Here is a 19,517-nt window from a genome sequence, read left to right on the forward strand (position 1 = left end):
GTGCACCCAATTTCATTTGCACCACGCTTCTCTCCCTTCCTCTCTACGTCTCTCCTCTCATGCACACAAACGCACACAAACACACACACACGCAGACCCTTCATCTTAAGGGCATTACGACCCGCCCGTACAGGCCAACTGGAACTAGATCCCCGTCCTATAAACCATCTGCTGAACACAGAAAATTGATGGATGAAGAGTTCACAAAGAGATGTGCTGCACTCCGAGCACCACGGCACCGCCTGCACAGAAAGCGAAATGTTCCAGATGCTGGAGTTCAGTTGTGCAGCAGCTCGCAGTTGTTGTTGTCTTCGACAAACTAGCCTGCACACCGGGTTTCGGTTCAGCCCTTCGGGATAATGTGTTTCTGTGTGTGTGTTCTTGTACTTCTATCTTTGTGAGGACCAATGTGAGTTTTAGCCATCAAAGTGAGGACATTTTTGCAAACTGAGGACCTTTTGGCTGGTTCTCATGTCTTTAAGGGTCTATTTTAGGGTTAGGACTTGGGTTTAGGGTTTAGGGTTAGGGTTAGGTAAGGGTTAAGGTTAGGCATGCAGTTCTGATGGTTAAGGTTAGGGCTAAGGGAATGAATGTAGTCTATGAGGGGTCCTCACAGAGATAGAGGTATAAGACCGTGTGTGTGTGCATGTTTAGCTATCCTTGTGTGGACCTGACAGCACCTATCTTGTGTGGACATTTCAGAGGTCCTCACAAGGAAAAGGGTCTATCCTAGGGTTAGGACTTGGTTTTAGGGCTAGGGCTAGGTTAAGGTTAGGGTAAGGGTTAGGCGTGTAGTTTGCGTGGTTAAGGTTAGGGTTAAGGGCTAGGAAATGAATGTAGTCAATGAGGGGTCCACACAAGGATAGTGAAACACGACTGTGTGTGTGTGTGTGTGTGTGTGTGTGTGTGTGTAAGTATAGGCCTACATAATGCTCTTGCTGGCGATCTATCTCCCTAAAAGCTAAGAATAAGTAATGTTTTGAGCAGAACAGCTCGTGCCCCCCCCCCCCCGTCTCGCGCTCTCTCTCGCTCTCTCTGTCTCTGAGAGCAGGAAGCGCTCGCTGACATTTGGTAGCATCTGGTAAATTCATTACACTGTATCCACAGGCTGCAACAAAATACCTTTTCATAACATCGGATTTTCTCCCTTTAAACGACGCCGAGCCTTCGTCGCACAAGGGCCACCGACAAGCGTGCACGGACACGCGTGGCCTTCACCTCCAACAACCACGCGGGTCTGCGACGCCCCCGCGGCCGCCCGATAAATAAATCACATTGGCGGCTCGGCGCGTATCAAGTTCCGTGCACCGATTATCGGTGAAACGCGCGAGGTGAGGTGTCAGCAGAGGGCTTTGGCGCACGGGGAACCACAAAGGAGAGACAGAAGGCTTATCGGAGGAGAACGGGCACGCCCCGGTCGAGTTTCACCCCGCCGCCACAAACAAAGAGACGACGCCGGAGGGCATTTGAACGACGCGCGGCAAAACCTAAACGGAACCGCAGCGGGACGCTTCCTGCCCCGCCCGCTCCCGCCTTCACCCCGGAGGTGACGCAACGACTCGCATGCCCGAGTATGTGATAAGGCAGTTCGGTATTCCGGTGAGAGGGCGGACAAGACTGCGTGGCCCGGTTCACAGAGAGGAGCGGGACTCGTGTCAGTTAACCCGGGTCGGCCTGAGCGGCCTTTGGGACGAGTGGGTCAGTACTTCCTTACAGCACCGTGCAGGGCGTGGTGTTTATACAGCACACGGCTCGTCAAGGCGCTCGTGGAGAGGGCACGGGGAGCGATTCCGACACCACGCTCTCCGAGCTTTAATGGATAACCGAGCAAAAAAACCGACGTCATCAAATGAGCCGGCCAGTCCAGCCCGCAAGTCGTACAGCCACGCGCCACTCCACGTGAGCCACATCGCAGAGTCCCGAGTTTCCTCACGGCCTAGACTAGAGGCGGAAACACGTGTTTCCCAGTCCGAGACGCCCATCATCCTGAATCGCAGGTCAATCATTCCCGAGCAGCAGCAGTCCCGTCAACCGGCTCGGGTTTTTTTGAGTTTAGCACACGAGGCCGCCTTTCCGGTCGGTGCAGGTCTGCGGGGTGGCGAGCCGGGCCCGGCGGCTCCCCGACACGGCACCGCTTCCTGAATAAGGCCGTTCCAGCTTGGCTGCCAGGCCTCCTCGGAAGATACGGTAGCAAAGCACACGTGACATTATAAAGTCCCGTCCTCGCCGGCGACCCGGACGCGTGACACGACAGACTGGAAAAGCCGGTATCCGAACTGACCCGACCAGGCGAGTGACTAGCGAGAGCGAACGCGGCGCTAGGGAGGCGAGCCGGATCACCGCGCGCGAGACCTTCCTGATCAGTTTTGAGTGGCGTCCGATAGCGGTTCTGCTGCGCTAGGCGGTTCAACACGCCGGGTTGTTGGGGGACTGCTTTACATACTTCCCAGCGGCACGACGGCTTCTCACGAGACGCTCTTTCTGATTGTTTCTCAACGTGTGCTCTACAGAGGAGAAGTTCCCTTCAGAGCTTTTTTTTTAAAAATTTGGCGGGAAACCCAGGTTCACCTGGGCTCGTTTATGTGATCAGCTTAGTTAGGTGTCGTATAAAGACACGGGTGTCATGATATATTGTAGCGAATTCGGGGGACAACGCAACCGCAGGAACTGCCGCGGCCGGGACGCGAACCCGTGTCGCCCGCACCGCAGGAGGCATCGCTAACCGCTCGACTAAAGGGGTCAGACCCACGTGCCAGCGTGTCTTCTTATCCATGCACGTTACACTATTGATGGCTGTGTAATCGTAACAGCGGTTACGGGTAAGCAACAAGGCCGACTGATGAATCTAGAAGGTGTTTAGGTTTTTGGAGCCGTTTGCAGGATCTAGCAGCAAAGGGGATCCAGACGTTAAGGGCAGCGGCAGCCACATCAGCGCAAAAGAGATGCGTATGTGTAATTGTTATGTTTCAGCGTTGGGGCTTTTCACTGGGCAGAGACAACCGAAACTGCCGACTCGCACAAAACCAAGAATGGCAGCGTGAATGTGACTCCCGTTCTCTCTGGTGCCTCCCTGTTCTAGACCTCACCCGCCGGTGACAGACGGCTAACCTTCCCAAGCTTTCCGGATCAGCAGAGGCACACGTCACAGCTGCTCCCCCACCCCCACCCCCACCCCCCCCGAGAACAACGCAGGCTCACTTTGTTCCCCGTCTCATCCGGACACCGAGCCGGATTATAATGGACCCTCCTCCGCTCGCTCGGGGCCGAAAACGGCACACTCGACGCCTTGCCGCGGCCCTGCGAACACACCTCGGTCCAATCCGCTGTTAAGGGGACCGGGTCTGGGGGGGGGGCAGCGAGGGAAGCTTCCCTCCAGTGACGGCTCAGCGAAGGGTTTTCCCAGCGTGCTCTACGGCTGCTGCAGAAAAGCGCGGTCAAAGAGAGGGTCAATAAATGGCGTGTACAGGAGGAGGGGAAAAACAAAATATGCACAAACCCCCCCCCCCCCCAAAAAAAACTGAACAGCAGTGATGTTACGAGAGAGAGACAAACGACTCCACGAGTGCGCGTGGAAAGAGATGTAGGGGGAATGAGGGACTTGGACGGATACGGGGACATTCTCTCAAACTGGGCTTTCGGTTCGCAGACGGGGGTCTGCACTTTGTTTGAGTTAATTGCGAATTTCCTTAGTTCGGCGTTTTGTGTCTTGCTGCGGACACAGCGCTGCTTCATGTGTGCGGGCCTGTGCACTGGCAGTTTGGCACCGGCGCGAGAGAAAGCGCCCCGGCCTGATAGATGCCGCGTTTCCTTCCTTGGTGAATTATCATAGCTCTGGGAGACCTCATTTGGCTTCCTTGTTGTTGTTTTTCGTCCGTCTCTCCCGGACGCAGACATCTGGTTTAGGTGCGTCGGTTTTAAACCAGCAGCAGAAAAAAAAAACTTTTTCCAGCGGCCGCTAAAGCCTTGACTCACAAAATGGCAAAGTAACCGAGAGGCAACGGGCTTTCTTTTAGTCATTAGCTAATTATTTCTCTGTCTAGGGGTGAACAGCTCATCGGCGGAGCGGAATAGAAGAGCCCGCACGCGGGCCCGCGGACGACGAGCGCGAGCCTTTTCTTAACCGTGTGTGTGTGTTTTGTTTGAGCGTCTCTGTAAAAACCTTACGTTTTAATTCCCCTTTCTTAACTTTGCACGCTTTTTCATGCATTATTTTTTCTGAGCCGAGAGTATTCTGGGGGGCACTTTGAGATGTGCTTTTAATGGGAAAAATGCATTGCAAATAAAATGTGTTATCATTATTATCCTCATCGTTACTACTTCCAATACATGTCAGCGGAGTGTAGAGTTAGTTTAGTCTTTGGCTAAGTAACCTTCAAGGTGTCCTTTCGGGCGGCTTGGTTTATGAGCAGGAGCGGCAGAGGCTGGTCAAAGTACACATTTGTTCACAAAGCCGGTATAACACAGTCATATACCCATGCACAAAGGAGAACACCTACAGGGGGGGGGGGGGTTTGCAGGACACTTTTGACAGGAGCCGTACTTGATCTACCAACACAGTGACGACGCTAATCACACAGAATGGTAATCTGCTACACGGGCAGCGTCTCAATACTGATGCGAAGAGATCGTAAACACACGCGCGTACGCAAATTGCACCCGTTTTGGGAAACGACCCTGAGAGAGAGGATTCAAAAAAAACCCCCAAAACCCCCATATTATTCTCGGAGGTGGCTCCTCATATACCACCACGGGTCGACAGCCTATCTGAAAGAGAGCAGACTGGTAAAACAGGAGTGCAACTTACCACCTCCACCACCTTTAAAACCCCGAAGTGGGATTTCAGGTACTTGGTGTCGCACCAGATCCCCCCCAAAACGTTCCGCGAGTGGACGGGCTCCGTGGTGGGCTGGTAGGGGCTGCTGGCCCCGGAGATCATGGAGGTGTTGGAGGCCTCGCCATCAAAGCCCTCCGCCTCCTCGGTGGTCCTCATGATGGCTGGAAGGGTGCGTTGGAAACGCGCACGCGGAAAAACTCGACTTTATAAGGCAGAAATGGGGAGGGGGGGGGGCCGGGCCCTAATCCCTCGGACCTACCATATGGCGTTGGCTCGGACGCACAGGAAGCACACTTTGTTCTAGAGGGTGAATGAAGAAAACCCCAAAAACAAAAACACAAAACTTGCAGGGTAGACTTCGGGAGAAAGCCTCACGCCAGAGGGGGGGGGGGGAAATCAGCTTATCTTAACCAACGCCGAATACGCCCGGCGTCCCGGGCCACTTCCCTCGTCGGTTCGAATCTCAACCTCGGATACGCTCACTTTTAAACGGCGCGTTGCCGAGGCGGGTCACCGGTTCGCGTTCCGGTGTCACTCTTATCGCGGACGGTTCTCGTCGGTTCGGCACCGAAAAATGTCTCGTCATGCATCCGCGCCTGCACAGCGGGGACGAAAAACCAAAAAAAAAAAAAAAATCCTTCATGCCCGAAGGGGGAACCGAGAGAAGCCGCTTTTGTTTCCCCCCCCCTCCGCCGCCGCCGCCGCCGCCCCTCCAACATAAAGGGGGGGGGGGACTACAGTGAAACTTGCAGCGGTTGTAGCCCGCAGTGGCTGCAAAACTGCAAACGCTTTTACTCGCAACCGATGCAAAGCAGCCTCGACGTCTCCGCCCCGAAACTGCACATTCCTGCGTATCCGCGCGTTTTTCTCCCCCCCCCCACCCAAAGTGCCCCCCCCCCCAAACGGGTCGGAACCGCGCCGGGCTTCTCCGGGACGACTGTTGCGCAGAATAATGGGGCAAATTCCCACCCCCCCCTCCTGCTTTGCCACAGCTCACGCGGGCCGTGCGCGCGTCGACGGGGCTTCTTTGCAGGTTACCTCGAAGCTGTGCTGGGCGGGCTGTGCCAAACGCGGTATCCCCAAAAGAATACGTTTCCCGTAGAGCCACGGCGTCGCGTTGCGCCGGGAACACACGCGCATTTTTTTTTATTTGACGATCTTTTTTCCCAACTATAATCGGGTCGTCGACACAGTTTCACAAAGTAGCGTACCGACAGCAGACAAATTGAAACTCTGTGTGTGTGTGTGTGTGTGTGTGTGTGGGGGGGGGTTTAAAAACGCGTGTGTCTCCACGCCACCTATGCCACCTCGCTGGCAAAACCCGAGTCGACCGTCGCAAAAACCCGAGTAAACCCGAGTTCAGCCATCTCCACGCTGCCGTTTGTCATTTCCCTGCGTGAGACGGAAACGTTTCCGAGCCGAGGCGCGCTTCGAATTAAAACCACGCGCGTCCCCGCGACGCCAAGCCACGCAGTACATATTCTCTTGGGGATACAAATTTCGGCAGCACGGCGTCCACCGCGGACGGGCTTACGTGTGGCACGAGTACGTTAAGAGGATTTACAGACCGGCGGGCAACACTAAATGGGGTCTTTCTAACGAGTTTCTTCGACACAGGCTGACGGGCGGGGCTGTAATTTCACTCATTTCGGCGTGAGTCTTTAAATTTATCTTTTGTTCAACCCGATAGTTGGGGGGGGGAAACGGGCAACTGGTCGAAGGGAAATGTGCCATTTTGGCCAGAAAAGCTGGTTGTAGGAGAGTCAGGCATCTGCAGCAGACATGAAATTGAGTGCCTGCTTGTACCTCAGTGCCCTCTCATGGCTTTCACCACTAGAAACAAAACAAAACAAAACAAAATAAAACCTCTCTCGGGGTCAAGCAGGGCAGGGAGCCGGTGAGAGAAATGGAAATATTTCATGTTAATGTGAACAAAAGTTAAGGTGGCACGTGCAGTTCTGCTTGAATCATGACCTTTATCGTTTAAGTGGTGTGAATAACATCAAAACAAGCAAGACAAAAAAAAAACGTGAGTGGAAAAATCTGGAGTGGGGGGAAGGGGGGGGGAATGACATGCACATCCCCCTCCCCCCCTCCCCCAAGTCAGTATCACTCAGTAACTCCTTGCTGATATTTACTAGTTGTGCTTTAGGGGAGTTGAAATGTTGCACATTTAAACCTACTTGGACCCTGCCATTGAGTTAAAAGGGGGATCCCTGATCGGCCGACTGTCAGTTTCAGATAAGCTGTCGAGTTGTTCATCTCGCCGGGCACCAAAAGAGCCGTGGTGGAAGAAGTCCTGTTTTAAGATGAATGAATTACATGGCCCTATAGCTTTACTCAGGACCATCCAGTCTTGGCAAAATTCCTGCAAGTCCTGCCCTTGTTAGTTAGCATGGGACTAGCCCACACAATGACTCCGGTATCATCCGCCTCCACCAGGTATAGTTGAGTCCTCTGGGTTGCATAGATCTGTATGGTCATGTCTATCAACTAACCTAGCATTGCGGTGCATTGCATGAAAGCTGCTCTCATTTGCACTTAGTGGGGTATCGCAACTCAGCGTTTAAGGATTGAAACAATCGGGGGGGCGCTCAGTTAGGCAACAGAGCTAACAAAGTCAAAACTGACGCAGCAAAATTCTGGATTTTGTTTTATTGAAGCCAGGGCTGACAGACATTTTCCTTATCTTTGTCGGCACAAGAAGCTGGATTCCACATGGCTGTTTCGAGGCTACAGAATTGTGTTAAAGACATAAAAATTCTTGACTTTTCCAAATTTGTTCAGGACACAAAACGCAGCCAACTATGTGGTTTTACAATGTCTTTATATCCCGGGATAAAAGGACTGGAAGCAGAAGCTTTGGAGTCTCTTGACAGATGAATATTCTCCATGGAGCTGAAGGCAATTTAGTTCAGAATAAGATGTGAAGAAGCAGTCGCTCGCAGCTGAAACGAGGAAAAACCCGATGCAGACCGTTCGACTACTCGGTCTAGAGAACAACATCCAATCTTAAAAGACCAAGTACACATGTGACACCAAGCAGCGTGGAAGCGCTTCAGTCTGCTTGGCAGAAATACAGGTTTTCATCAGAAGTAATCATGTTTGATTTATCAGGACTATCATCGAGACAAACCAGGTCAGCTTACAGAGCTAGCTCGACAATACAGTATTTTCTTAAAAATGCATCGGGGGGCAAAATCATATAAAAAACAAAAAAAGGTTCAGCAGGTATGATTGATCGCATCGTGAAAAGGCAGCAGGGATATTTTACATGGGTGTGGAGAGGGGCAACAATGGCAATAAGGGACATTTGTTTTTGATTTTGAGGGCAATAAAGGACATTTATTTTGAATAATCATGATATTTCCCACTTAACATAGGACATGTCCCTCACAACAGATCTGGTGACAATGATTTCCAAAGAAACACATCACATCCTGAAGGCTAACTGACCACCAGGAGCACCTTCCATCTGCCAAGCAGCAAATCCAGACCAACATCGTGTGAGTCGACTTAAGAGCCATCCACCACCGACTTTTCTAAAAGACAAGGCGGGAAGAAATAACCGCGTTTTGTCGTCTCCAACCGTAACTGCAGGGAATCACTACATGTGTCGGAGGTCAACAAGTGACCGTACTCGTCCTCGCCATCCTATTCTTGTACTTCTCGCGAAAAGGTCTCGGGTGCATATCCCGCAGAATCGGGATACACGGAAAGCATCTGGATTGAACTCAAGTCTAGCGCGGTTGTAGCGTTATCTGTGCTGACGACAGATTATTTCATGCAAAAAAAAATTACAAGTAGATTTTGAACATGGTCTTGTGGTTATTCCCTTACGGAATAAATAAACATATTAAAAAAAAAATCTTTTTTTTCCATTGACAGGCAGAATGCGTTCACACGCATCTGACGAGACACATCCCCATATCTTTCCTTTAAAACTCAAAACAGTGGACATGTTGAAGCAAGGAATTCCTACTATCTTTATTTCGACAACAGAACTTCAGATTTCCTAAGTATACGGGGGGGCGGGGGGGGGGGTAAGAGGAGGAGTTTGGAATGGTTCCTCCAAGGACATGAGGAAAAAGGGCCGTGTGCTAATCATATGCGTGACTACCAAAAACTGCAGAAGAAGAAAATACCGACAAAATTTTGAGTCTTTGGTTACGGGTCCTAATTTACTCCGGTTCGCCGATAAATCTGCGAGAGTCGCTAAAACGACGTTGTCAGTGAGATTAAGGAGGACGTCACATGTAGAGGTTACATGTACATTCGAGAATCCTAATCTACTTCTTTTTGTCTCTTCGATTAGGCTGCGGTAAAAGGCTACGAAACAAAAACAAAAAAAGGAAAAATTACAAGAGCAGATAATCTGATATAGTACAGCAACAAAATGGATATAATCATCGAAAATGAACAGAGAACAAATGACGTTAACACTTAAGCGACCCCCTTAAGGACACAAAGGCTTACAAATCACCATACAGCACCCCGTGCGGAGGCAAGGTGCAAAAGAAGTGACCGACTGTTAAGTGTACAATGAAGGCAAAAGTTAATATTTTACACGGGCACTGAAACGGGTCATAAACAGAGGGGTCTCGTTGGACAGACGCGTTTCCTACGGGGATGCGTTTCTACGGCGACATCGCGTAGAAATAGGGAATGTTTCAACTGACGCGCCAAGTGCCGGTCGGATAAAAGCACTTTGAAAATGAAAAAAACAAAACAAAGGACAGCGCTGTCAGACATTTTAACGACAAGGGGGGGGGGGGGGGAAGCTCGTTCGTTCAAAGCGTAGAAAATCGACTTCCGTGTGTTTTGGCCGCGAAGCGAGTGGTTCGAACCACAGTGAGTCAGTGTTCATCTGAGGGACCCGAATGCTCGAAAACTCGTGGTTTCTACTAAATATCAGCAGCTTCGCACCCCGACAATCCATACGAACAAAAAAAAAAGGCATATGCACTGATACTCAAAACTGAGTAATGTCAGCTCGGCTGCAGAAATGTTCTTTCTGAGAGATCACACAGAGACCACAGGTTTGTCGTACAAAAAAAAAAAACAAAAAAAAAAAAAACAAAATAAATTACTAGAATGATGACACTTGGACAAAATTCTTTAACCGACGGTGCTACAGTGCATTTCCTCATGTGTAGACAAAGCACCTCTACTACCACACGAACGGCTAACTGTGCGAGGCACTTGGGAGTTATAGTAGGAAAGATGCTGCCCCCCAGCCCCTTCCCCAAATATACACACAAACACCTGTAGCCAAAAAAACGAAGCGCCTCCTACTTTCAACTCTTCACACGTCGAATCCCCGAACGGCCCCCTCGTTTCACCCGAGGGGGCCGTTTTCTTCATAATTTCGATCCGAGAATTGCATTTTTGTACAAAAAAAATCAAAACCGAAGCTCGAACAGCAACTTTTGCATTATATATTTACAGACTCCTTCGAGATGACTAGGGACCACGCAGCGCGTGGCGGACAACACGGTATGCTATCAGCTATCTGGAGGTCATATTAGTGTCATGACGTCAGTGGCATTTCAACACGTTATGTGATATATAGCTAAACGCTTATTTAAACCAGTAAACGGTGCGGAAAAATGAAATGAACAGGAGGAAAATGTATATAAATATGTTAGTATCACGTCCACCTTTTTTTTCTTCTTTTTCTTTTTTTACATATTACATATGCCTGCAAGTATTTTAATCATTTTCCTCGGTGAATATATTTAAAGTCTAAACCATTAGCTGAACGAGTAGCCAAAGGAGTAGTATGTTTCCACTCCTTAAGCGCATAAGGGAGGGCGTTTTATCCCGGCAAATTGGGGGGCCAGGAAGCCCGGGGGCTTTTGGCCGGCTCCCGGGGAGTGTGCGCACATTTCCTTAAACTGACATCCCTCCCAAAATAACATTTTACAGTGTAAGAGAGGACAGAAACAAAGCCAAGCCCTCGACGCCCCCAAATCTCATAAATACCTCCACCTTTCACTTTTCCTCTCCGCTCATCTCACCAAAAAAACATAAAAACCACCCAAAATATCTGATAGCATCTGAAACTCATTTAGGCAAAACCGCTTTCTGTGTGCTGACATAAACATTGGGGAGTTTGTAGTTAGTTTTGTTTTTTAGCCGTTTTTTTTTTTTTTTTGTCGTTCATTGTGTACATGTTTGTACGTTGTTGTTGTTTTTTTTTTCTTCCAGAGATTAACGCAGTGGATGTTGCAGCCGTTTTTGTTGCCTTTCACGCCTCGTTCTCCGTTGGTGGCGGTACGTTGTTAGCTGAAACCACAGAGTCCGGTTTGCGAGTCATCCTGTCCAACTCAGCCTGGACATCAGTCAAACCCGGCTTCTGCCCTTGGAAAGAAAAGGAGACAAAAAGCCAGAGAGTAATCTCCTGTAGTTTCTGTGTGTGTGTCCATAAATAACAGAGAGAGACTGCTACGGCCAGCAAGCGAATGGATGGATGGGGTTGGGGGGATGTGGTCCCATGCTAAAGATCGGTGGCACATTGCCATGGTTATCACACATGCAGAACCAATTGAAAGACAAAAGAGAAACATGTTTTCATGCATCATCCTTTCAGTGGGGTTTCACAGAGACATTAACACTACTCGGGGTTGGAACAGAGACATGTCAGTAAGCTTCAACAATGAAATGAGTTAAGGACCGTGTTTTCACTGGCTTATTCCTTGGGTGCCCCCAGCTGTTACACATATCTACTGCACATTAAAAAAAAAAAAGGCCATACAAAGTGAGTCAAACAATGTGCTGGGCTGAAAAAAAATATACTTCTAACATGCAAAACAGCTGAGGTTGCGCAAGTAATACTTTGGAAAACACTAGGTTAATAAATCAGGAATAACTGCATGACGAGCGAGAGAGCAGTAAAACATGGCATGTGCACAGTGGGTGGGATTATTGCTGCTGCAGGTTTGTGATGTCATCTCCATAATCACGTGACAGAGCGGAGGTGGAGGTGCCGTGCATACAGGCCTTTCACCAGTTCTCCCAGATGTCGGAAGGTCAGGGCAGGGTTGTCGAAGAGGACAACGCGTCCTCTTCTCCGTTACTTTCTCTCTCAGGCTGCAGAGAGAAACCTCCAGACAACAAAGTAGCTGCAGGCCATCATCAACAACAGGGCCTGGATCTAACTCTCCCTGTCTGTTCACTCAGATGTGGCCTGTAGTCATGCCCTGACACAGATCTAAAACCACAGGACAGGTACCACCAGTGGATTCTGCTTATCGTGGCCTTTTCATTCCATGATGACAAATGGGACAAATGTAAACCTCCCAAGGAAAGGGTAGGGAAATACAGGACAGCCTTCCTTTCAACAAGGGAGGAGGCGGCTAGAAAACAGGGGGGTCGGAAACCGTACCTGTTTTCTTGGCGGATCCTTGCACTCCGGTTCCTGCTGCTCCAGTTCCAGTCCCTGGGCTCCCAGGGGATCCGGTCTTTTTACTCAACAGGCTGTTGAAGAAGTTAGCTAGCACTCCCTCGTTGGCAGCTGCACCTGGAGGAGAAACCAAGACCTTGTATGACTTCGAAATACATCAGTGGCTTTGGGGGTCTACAATGTGTTTACTACTACAACTCCTGTCGGCTGTTCCCGTTAGGGGTACGGGCAGCCATCAAAACCCCTATTATCCAGTTCAATTAGGGGAAAACTTCCCAGGTAACGAGCACTGCTATGAACTTGGCTCGTGAAAACACACTCCTCACTTTGTGTGGTAGTCAGAAAGATTGTAAGGAAAGATGACAAACAAATGATAATTTTATCGGATAACGTTATATCATCATCGGCAGTAAACCGAGTTGTGCTCAGTCGACTTGGTCGACTGGATGTCAACAGTTTGGCAGCTATATCTTCATTTTACTACGTGCACACTCAGCAGGCAAGTAAGTCGTTTCAGTTAATTGCAAATACTAAACTTAACACACACACACACACACACACACACACACGCACACACAATTTGACGCTACTTTGCAACCTCGCAATGTCTGCTTGCTATTTCAGCAGCTTATTCAGGAAGCTATAAAAATGTGTGGAAATGTACATAACATGCACATTTAAAGCCACTAGCATCATGTGTAACCTCTCTACTATTCTGCATATTTTAGTACTGTGTCATAATATTTCCTTCCTTATTTTGAAAACCGCATGTAGAATCCAACTAACAACTCATCTTAAAAGGTGTCCAGCTTGTTTGGCAGTTCTGCAGAACGACAAGCCTTGACGGACCAGTCTACGGTTCTGGCCTGTAGCAGTACATCTCGATAATGTCGTGTGTCTGACATTCTTGTGTAAGAAGTGGGGTTGCTGTGAAGCGTCTAGTGTGTTGGTGTAGTGTTGTGTGCCTGTCACGTCTCTCCCTGCCAGTACATAGCCTCTCCAACAGCGAGCCCTATGTAGTGCCCCCTCGTGGCGACACGCGGTAACTGGGTACACCTTGGACCCTGGCTGAACTACAAGGGACTCGGGGGAGGTCTGGCCCCTAGACATGCGGTACGCAGGCCCGCCGGTGTGTGGATATTCCCTGATGCCCATGAAACAGCCCCCAGCTATGGGTTAAATAGTGCCGTGGCCTAGTGGATACCTCTGGGGAGGAATAGTGCTACGGGAGTAAACCCCTACAGAAAATCAACGTCTACAACACTGTTGTTTTATGTTTTTCTTGCCCTTGTGTATCTGTTTAAGTCGGGCAGTACTGCTGGCATCGCGTGTGGCTGCTGCTTCTCCCTCCCATAGCCCCCCCACCCCCCTTCCCATCCACCCCTGTAAATGTTTATTTGTTGTCTTGTTTCCCCGCTGTTTATTGTAAAGTGACTTTGAGTGTTAGAAAAGCACTATATAAGATTGATTTATTACTACTACTATTATTATCAATTTGTGAGCCATCTCACTCCACCCCTGGCAATTCTTTACCCAAATGGAGTTGAGTTTCACTGCTACATTGAATCACAATTGTGTAAAATGTGTGAACTTCATTTCTCAAGACTGGAGCAAATAACCCAACCTTGTGAACATCAGCTGGTGGCGTGAGGCACAGTGTGCAGTCCATGCAGTAAGCATAGATGTGCACTGAAATTTAGCTTATGCAAAAAAAAAGAAAAAAGGGATGTCCAACAAAAGACATCTTTGTGTTAGCTGTCCTCTGGATAACCAGAGTTGTGTTTTACGCATATTCGAGCATTTTGATTGCTACAAGCAACGGGTCAGAATAGCAGCCCTGTCCGTCAACGCTAGTCATTCTGCAGAACTGCCAGGCACACTCCAATGAAACACCAACAAGCGGTGAAGTAAAAGTCTAACAAATAAAACATCAGCGCTTGCGCTATCATGCCACATAACCCATCACAGCCGTGTTTCAGGTTTTTGGTTCTGGTTCGATTAACATGCGGACTCTTATCTAGAAATGTTCCTATGAGGCATATACATAGCTCTGTCTGTCTACAGCAACCCACCTCATGACCACCTACGGACAAGGGCCAACATGCCCTGGCTACACCTGATTAAACCCAAGTATTCCCTTTCAGGCCGGGATGAAAAAGTCCCCACTCGCTGTGTTTAATGATGGAGAAAATGTCAATACTTCTGCCCCGAGGAGGAATGCAGGAATCCATTGTTCTGGGGAATTATTTCAATAGCTACCTTTTGGAGGCACTGTTGCAGCCATCATGCTCCGACGCCTCAAGAAAAATGTTCCTCTGATCCCAGCTGACAACTTTACATTTATATATATATATAAAAAACAACTTTTCTACAAAATGAGTAGGCCACGTCACAATCACTGAAGCAAAAATAAGCCTAAAATATTTTCTAAGTACTTCGATTATTCCTTCAGTTTTTTTTGTGTGGATTTTTTCCCTCCCCAATTGTACTTGGCCGATTACCCCACTCTTCCGAGCTGTCCCGGTTGCTGCTTGACCGGACACCCCCTGGACACCCTTCACCTTCAGTTTTATGGTCATTGCTCACTCCAATGCCCTGATTCTACCACTGCATCCAGCCAGTGATGTGTGTCAACAAATACTGCCTTTCATGAAGCATTTACAGACTAGGGAGCGCAATATTTGTAAATATGTAAATTTAATTTAACTAGTGCCTTGTAACCTTATTGTTCTGGACCGCTGGCGTTTAGTACTCTACAGTCTCTCACGATGCTCCCTCAAAGAAGTCTTGCGGTATACCGAGGGCCGGCGCACAGCCAACCACTTCTATACTGTGACGGCAACGCAATTAAAGAGACAGTACACCTATTTTTCACGTCAAGTGTGCCGTAGGTCTCGACGGTTTCGTGTTTGTTAAAGGATTGTATGATCACTTTTAATTAAGAGCAGAGTCGATGCCAGGACACGTCAGACAGGCGGCGTTTAACTTTCAGTTGACTTCACCTCACTATTAGCGTTACGTTGCATGAATGGGAAATAGGCCATGACGGAGAAGTTTGCACACACATACACGCATGTCTAGCAGATATTTAGCACTAGATATTAAGTGCTTGGCCCTGTGATGGCTGGCGGCCTGTGCAGGGTGTCTCCCCGCCTGCCGTCCGCCGCCTGCTGGGATAGGCTCCAGCGTCCCTAAGAGCAGGATTAGCGGTTTGGATAACGGATGGATGGAATAGACAGAACGCAAAATTCATTGTGACGCTACATCAAAAACGCTGAAATGTGAACATTAAGAGATCTCACCTTTCATGTTAGGGTCAGGCTTTTTAACAGCAGTCATGGGTGAGCCACCGGTGACGTTGGGCTGGCCAGCGCGACCCGAAGGCCTGGGGGAAGCTGAGGCTGTGCGTCCAGGCGACTCCTTGAACACAAAAGAGGGATCATGCAAATCAAATGAGTAAATAAGCAAATATACACACTGTTTAAAACTAGAGAAGCACAAGGTTTGATGGTTAAAGCTTGAAAAACACAATGGAATAAATTTACATTTAAATAAGCAATTTATATATATAAAAAAACTACTTAGAGCATGAAAGAAGAGATCCCAATGTAAGACGGACATTAAGACAATTACCGTTGCTCCTCTTGTCGGTGTGGCTGGTTGCTTTGCTAACAAAGACTGTAAAGGGGAAAAAACAAACAAACATATGGATTTAGTAACAAGTCTTTTTACCCCCTCATTAGATTCTGAAAAACAATAAAATTGACAATTCTTGGTAGTAAATATGTATATATATATATATATATATATATATATATATATATACACAATTTGATTTTATGGATAAAGAGAGCAATCATATTTTGTTCATTTGCAGATTTTGCCTCGACAGATTTCTAAAATTTTTCCTCATGATCCTAGGTATGTTCTGTCAATTTTCATTAAGTCTTTTCAGATTTTTTAATGACATGACAGCACTGCAATTTCTTTAATTTTGAAATGTCAACTTTTTAAAGGTAGCCATATTGAAGAAAGTTGCTACCTTAGCAGCAGTGCTAAAATTCCCCTTTACAAAAGCTTATAAAAGTTTCATGTTGTCACGGTGTAGTGTTGAAAATGTAAAATTTTTCTTAAGGTAAACAAAGCCACACACCTGTTGCTTCATCAGGAAAACCTGCTCATCTTCTGCGTTTATCTCTTTGTCATGAACAAGCTATGAAGAGGAGGAGCATGGAGGACAGGCATCAGGCAGGAAATCAACAGCAACATGAGGACTAAAATGCTGACTTCCATAAAATGGTTATTGAGGACACTGCTGGCAGGAGCCACACATCTCACCAGTTTCTGTTCACAGGTTTCCCTTTAACACCCTACCTTTCGTGTAGGAGGCTTTATGACAAAATCTTCAAACGTATCTTCGGGTCTGACTGTTGTAAAGTTTTCGTGCAAAATTCCAATTTTCTTCTCATTATCCCATCCCGACGGACTGAGAGAGGGAGGAGAAGAATGCTCTGTTAAAAGGTGGGATTAACATTTGGTTGTGGATGTGACTTTTTTTAGCCAATAATGCACAGTGTGGAAAATTGCTGCGAGATATAGGGAACGCAATTCACAGTTCACGGCTATGACGAAGATGAAGTATGAAAAGCAGCTATGCAAGTTCAATAATTTTTGCTCACGTTTGAATAATGAGAGTCTGCCAATGTCCTTTGGAACTCATATAGCGTTTGAAGAGGTTTTATCCTCTTCTCTCTCTCTCTCTCTTTTTTTTTTAAGAGGCTACTTGCACAGCTTGCATCGTTACTATGGAAACAAACTCCCACCTGAGACTGCCCAAAAGGATACAGCACTCAAATTCAAACAGCAGAGGGATTATTCAATAGTTTATGTCTGTGGGAAAAGTGCTGAAGAAAATATTTTGGTCCATTGTCCACTGCAACTAGCACCCATGATTTTTCTGCGTTTTTCCCGTTTTTCTGGCATGCATGACTTCCGTCAACTACTCCATGGTTATATATGTCAAGTCGAAAGTCTCTTCCATGTTGTTGTTTCTCTAGGTTATCAAGCAAGTGAAGGGAAAAGCAAACTGGATTTCAGTATGTTCTTCATGATCCTACTTCTAAAGGCTTTGACAGCTCTGTAAATGCTTTACTTACATGAACACTGCATCCTTTTCTACCACTAAGGCTGGTGTGGTGAACTGGAAGTCATAGATTTTATGCACTATGTATTTGTAAAGCAGATCCAGATTCTTCTCCTCCTTGACTGAGGTGTAGATGAGGCCAGCTCCGTCTGTTTGCTTGAGTTAAGGCACAAATATGTGGAGGCGGGATTTGGGGGGGGGGGTCTTTCCAATAAGGAAGGAGAGCATTGGTTACTCTAACTGATAAGGGGGCTTTCACGGTGTGCGCCCACCAATAGCTATTAATCTACACCAGTGATTCTCCACTACGGTCCTCATGGACCACCAGTGCTGCTAGTTGTATTCCCCCTGGCTAATCATGGGGTTTTTAGACCTGGAGCAAGAGGTGAATGTAATAAACTACCTGTATAGAAAATCAGCAGTACTGGTGTTACTTGAGGACCATAGTAGAGAATAACTCATCTATACTGAAAAGACTTCGTGCTACCCTTTATACTATAAACTCCTAAACACTTTTTTCCAGGCCTTACTTGAAATGTAATGAACAAAAAACACCACTGACTCTGAAAAAAGCTTAATATGAGCCCCACTTCTGTCTCGACTCAATGTAAATCCTTTGACCAGAACACATAATTAACACAGTATTCTTTTTCTCCCCAATTGTATCCGGCCATTTACCCTATTTTCTGAGCCGTCCCAGTCGCTGCTCCACCCACCTCTGCCGATCCGGGGAGGGCTGCAGACTACCACATGCCTCCTCCGATACATGTGGAGTCGCCAGCTGCTTCTTTTCACCTGACAGTGAGGAGTTTCACCAGGTGGGACGTAGCATGGGAGGATCACGCTATTCCCCCTCCCCCCCCGAACAGGCACCCCAACCGACCAGAGGAGGCGCTAGTGCAGTGACCAGGACACATGCCCACATCCGGCTTCCCACCCACAGACACGGCGAATTGTGTCTGTAGGAACGCCTGATCAAGCCGGAGCTATCAACAGTTTAACCTAAGGTGTTTTTGGAAAACGTGAGAAGAAAGGGACAGTCAAAGTGTCTTTATGCATGCTCAATAATCCAGGTAAGGAAATCACAGAAAGTTTAATCAGCTCATCTGGACACTCTCCCTTTCCTCGGCTGCTGTATCGGTGGGGGCGTTGTCAGCTCGGTGGTACAGCATCCTGATGACTCCAACTTTGTGCTCCAGTGGCATGATGAGAGTCAAACCTTAAGTACTGATCAGTATGTGTTGGTTTACGGTAAACATCGATGGTAAACAACAACAATCAATCGGTCGGGGAAGGGGAGAAATCCCACATTAAACAGGCCCTGGTTAAGTGTGGTTATCCTAACTGGGCGTTTGTCAAAGCCAGGAAGACGCCCAAACACTGCACCAGCCGATCGAAGACAAGAGAAGGACAACAGCTGCCCAAGCATAAACCAGTGGTGATTCTGTATGTGGTGGGAGTGTCGAAACATTTGAGACGCGTAGTTTCCAAACACCACGTCTCGGTTGCTTTCAAACACCAAAAACACGCTGCGCCAGAAATTGGTCCACCCCAAGGTCGGGTCCCCCGGAACAAACAGAGCAATATAGTGTAAGCTGTTAAGTGCCAGGAGGATTGCCTTGACTTGCACATCGGGAAAACCAAACAGACACTGGCCAAGAGGATGGCACAACACAGAAGAGCTAACGCTTTAGACCAGGACTCTGCAGTCTACACCATCTACAGGCCAGTGGCCACTCTTTCAAGGATGAGGATGTGCACATCCTTAATAAGGAGGACAGCTGGTTTGAGCAGGGAGTCAAAGAGGCCATCTACGTGAAGAAGGAACGACCATCCCTGAACCGGGTGGGGGGGGGGGGGCACATCTGTCACCATCTTACAGTGCTGTGATTGCAACTATTCCCCAATCCTGTGAACAGTACACATGGCCATTATAACTGTAGTTAATGGTCACGGTAATTTGCATATGAAACCAATCGTTGGTTTCGGTCGTTATGCAGCCGTGCTGTTTATAAGGTTGGGGGACATCTGCAGTCATTTGAGACCGAAGAGGTCACTTGGATGAGTGATGAAACGTTTCTCTCAATAGATGTGTCCACATGAACTGATTCAACTTTGTGTGACAGTCAAAAGTG

At 47.9% G+C, this 19,517-nt stretch overlaps 2 protein-coding genes across 3 annotated transcripts in view; both read right to left on the reverse strand.

The window, feature by feature from the left end:
* cmtm4 (CKLF-like MARVEL transmembrane domain containing 4) overlaps positions 1–5,218 on the reverse strand; it is a 32,137-nt gene extending 26,919 nt beyond the window's left edge. Inside the window, exon 1 of the mRNA XM_056278620.1 lies at positions 4,805–5,218. Coding sequence (XP_056134595.1) covers positions 4,805–4,990 — 186 coding nt within the window. The 5' untranslated portion in view covers positions 4,991–5,218. The remainder of the gene's footprint in view (positions 1–4,804) is intronic.
* A 2,256-nt stretch (positions 5,219–7,474) lies between these two features.
* The window catches only part of dync1li2 (dynein, cytoplasmic 1, light intermediate chain 2), a 29,093-nt gene continuing 17,050 nt past the window's right edge, over positions 7,475–19,517 (reverse strand). Inside the window, exons 7-13 of one of the 2 annotated variants that reach the window (XM_056278707.1) lie at positions 17,396–17,531; positions 16,614–16,725; positions 16,393–16,452; positions 15,873–15,917; positions 15,542–15,659; positions 12,222–12,356; positions 7,475–11,192 (exon numbers count right to left, since the gene is read on the reverse strand). In XM_056278707.1, coding sequence (XP_056134682.1) covers positions 11,176–11,192; positions 12,222–12,356; positions 15,542–15,659; positions 15,873–15,917; positions 16,393–16,452; positions 16,614–16,725; positions 17,396–17,531 — 623 coding nt within the window. In that variant the 3' untranslated portion in view covers positions 7,475–11,175. Of the gene's footprint in view, positions 11,198–12,221; positions 12,357–15,541; positions 15,660–15,872; positions 15,918–16,392; positions 16,453–16,613; positions 16,726–17,395; positions 17,532–19,517 lie in introns of both variants that reach the window. The other variant, XM_056278706.1, reaches the window with a different exon arrangement.

This window comes from Lampris incognitus, chromosome 4 (genome assembly GCF_029633865.1).
Source record: "Lampris incognitus isolate fLamInc1 chromosome 4, fLamInc1.hap2, whole genome shotgun sequence".
NCBI classification, from domain to species: Eukaryota; Metazoa; Chordata; class Actinopteri; order Lampriformes; family Lampridae; genus Lampris; species Lampris incognitus.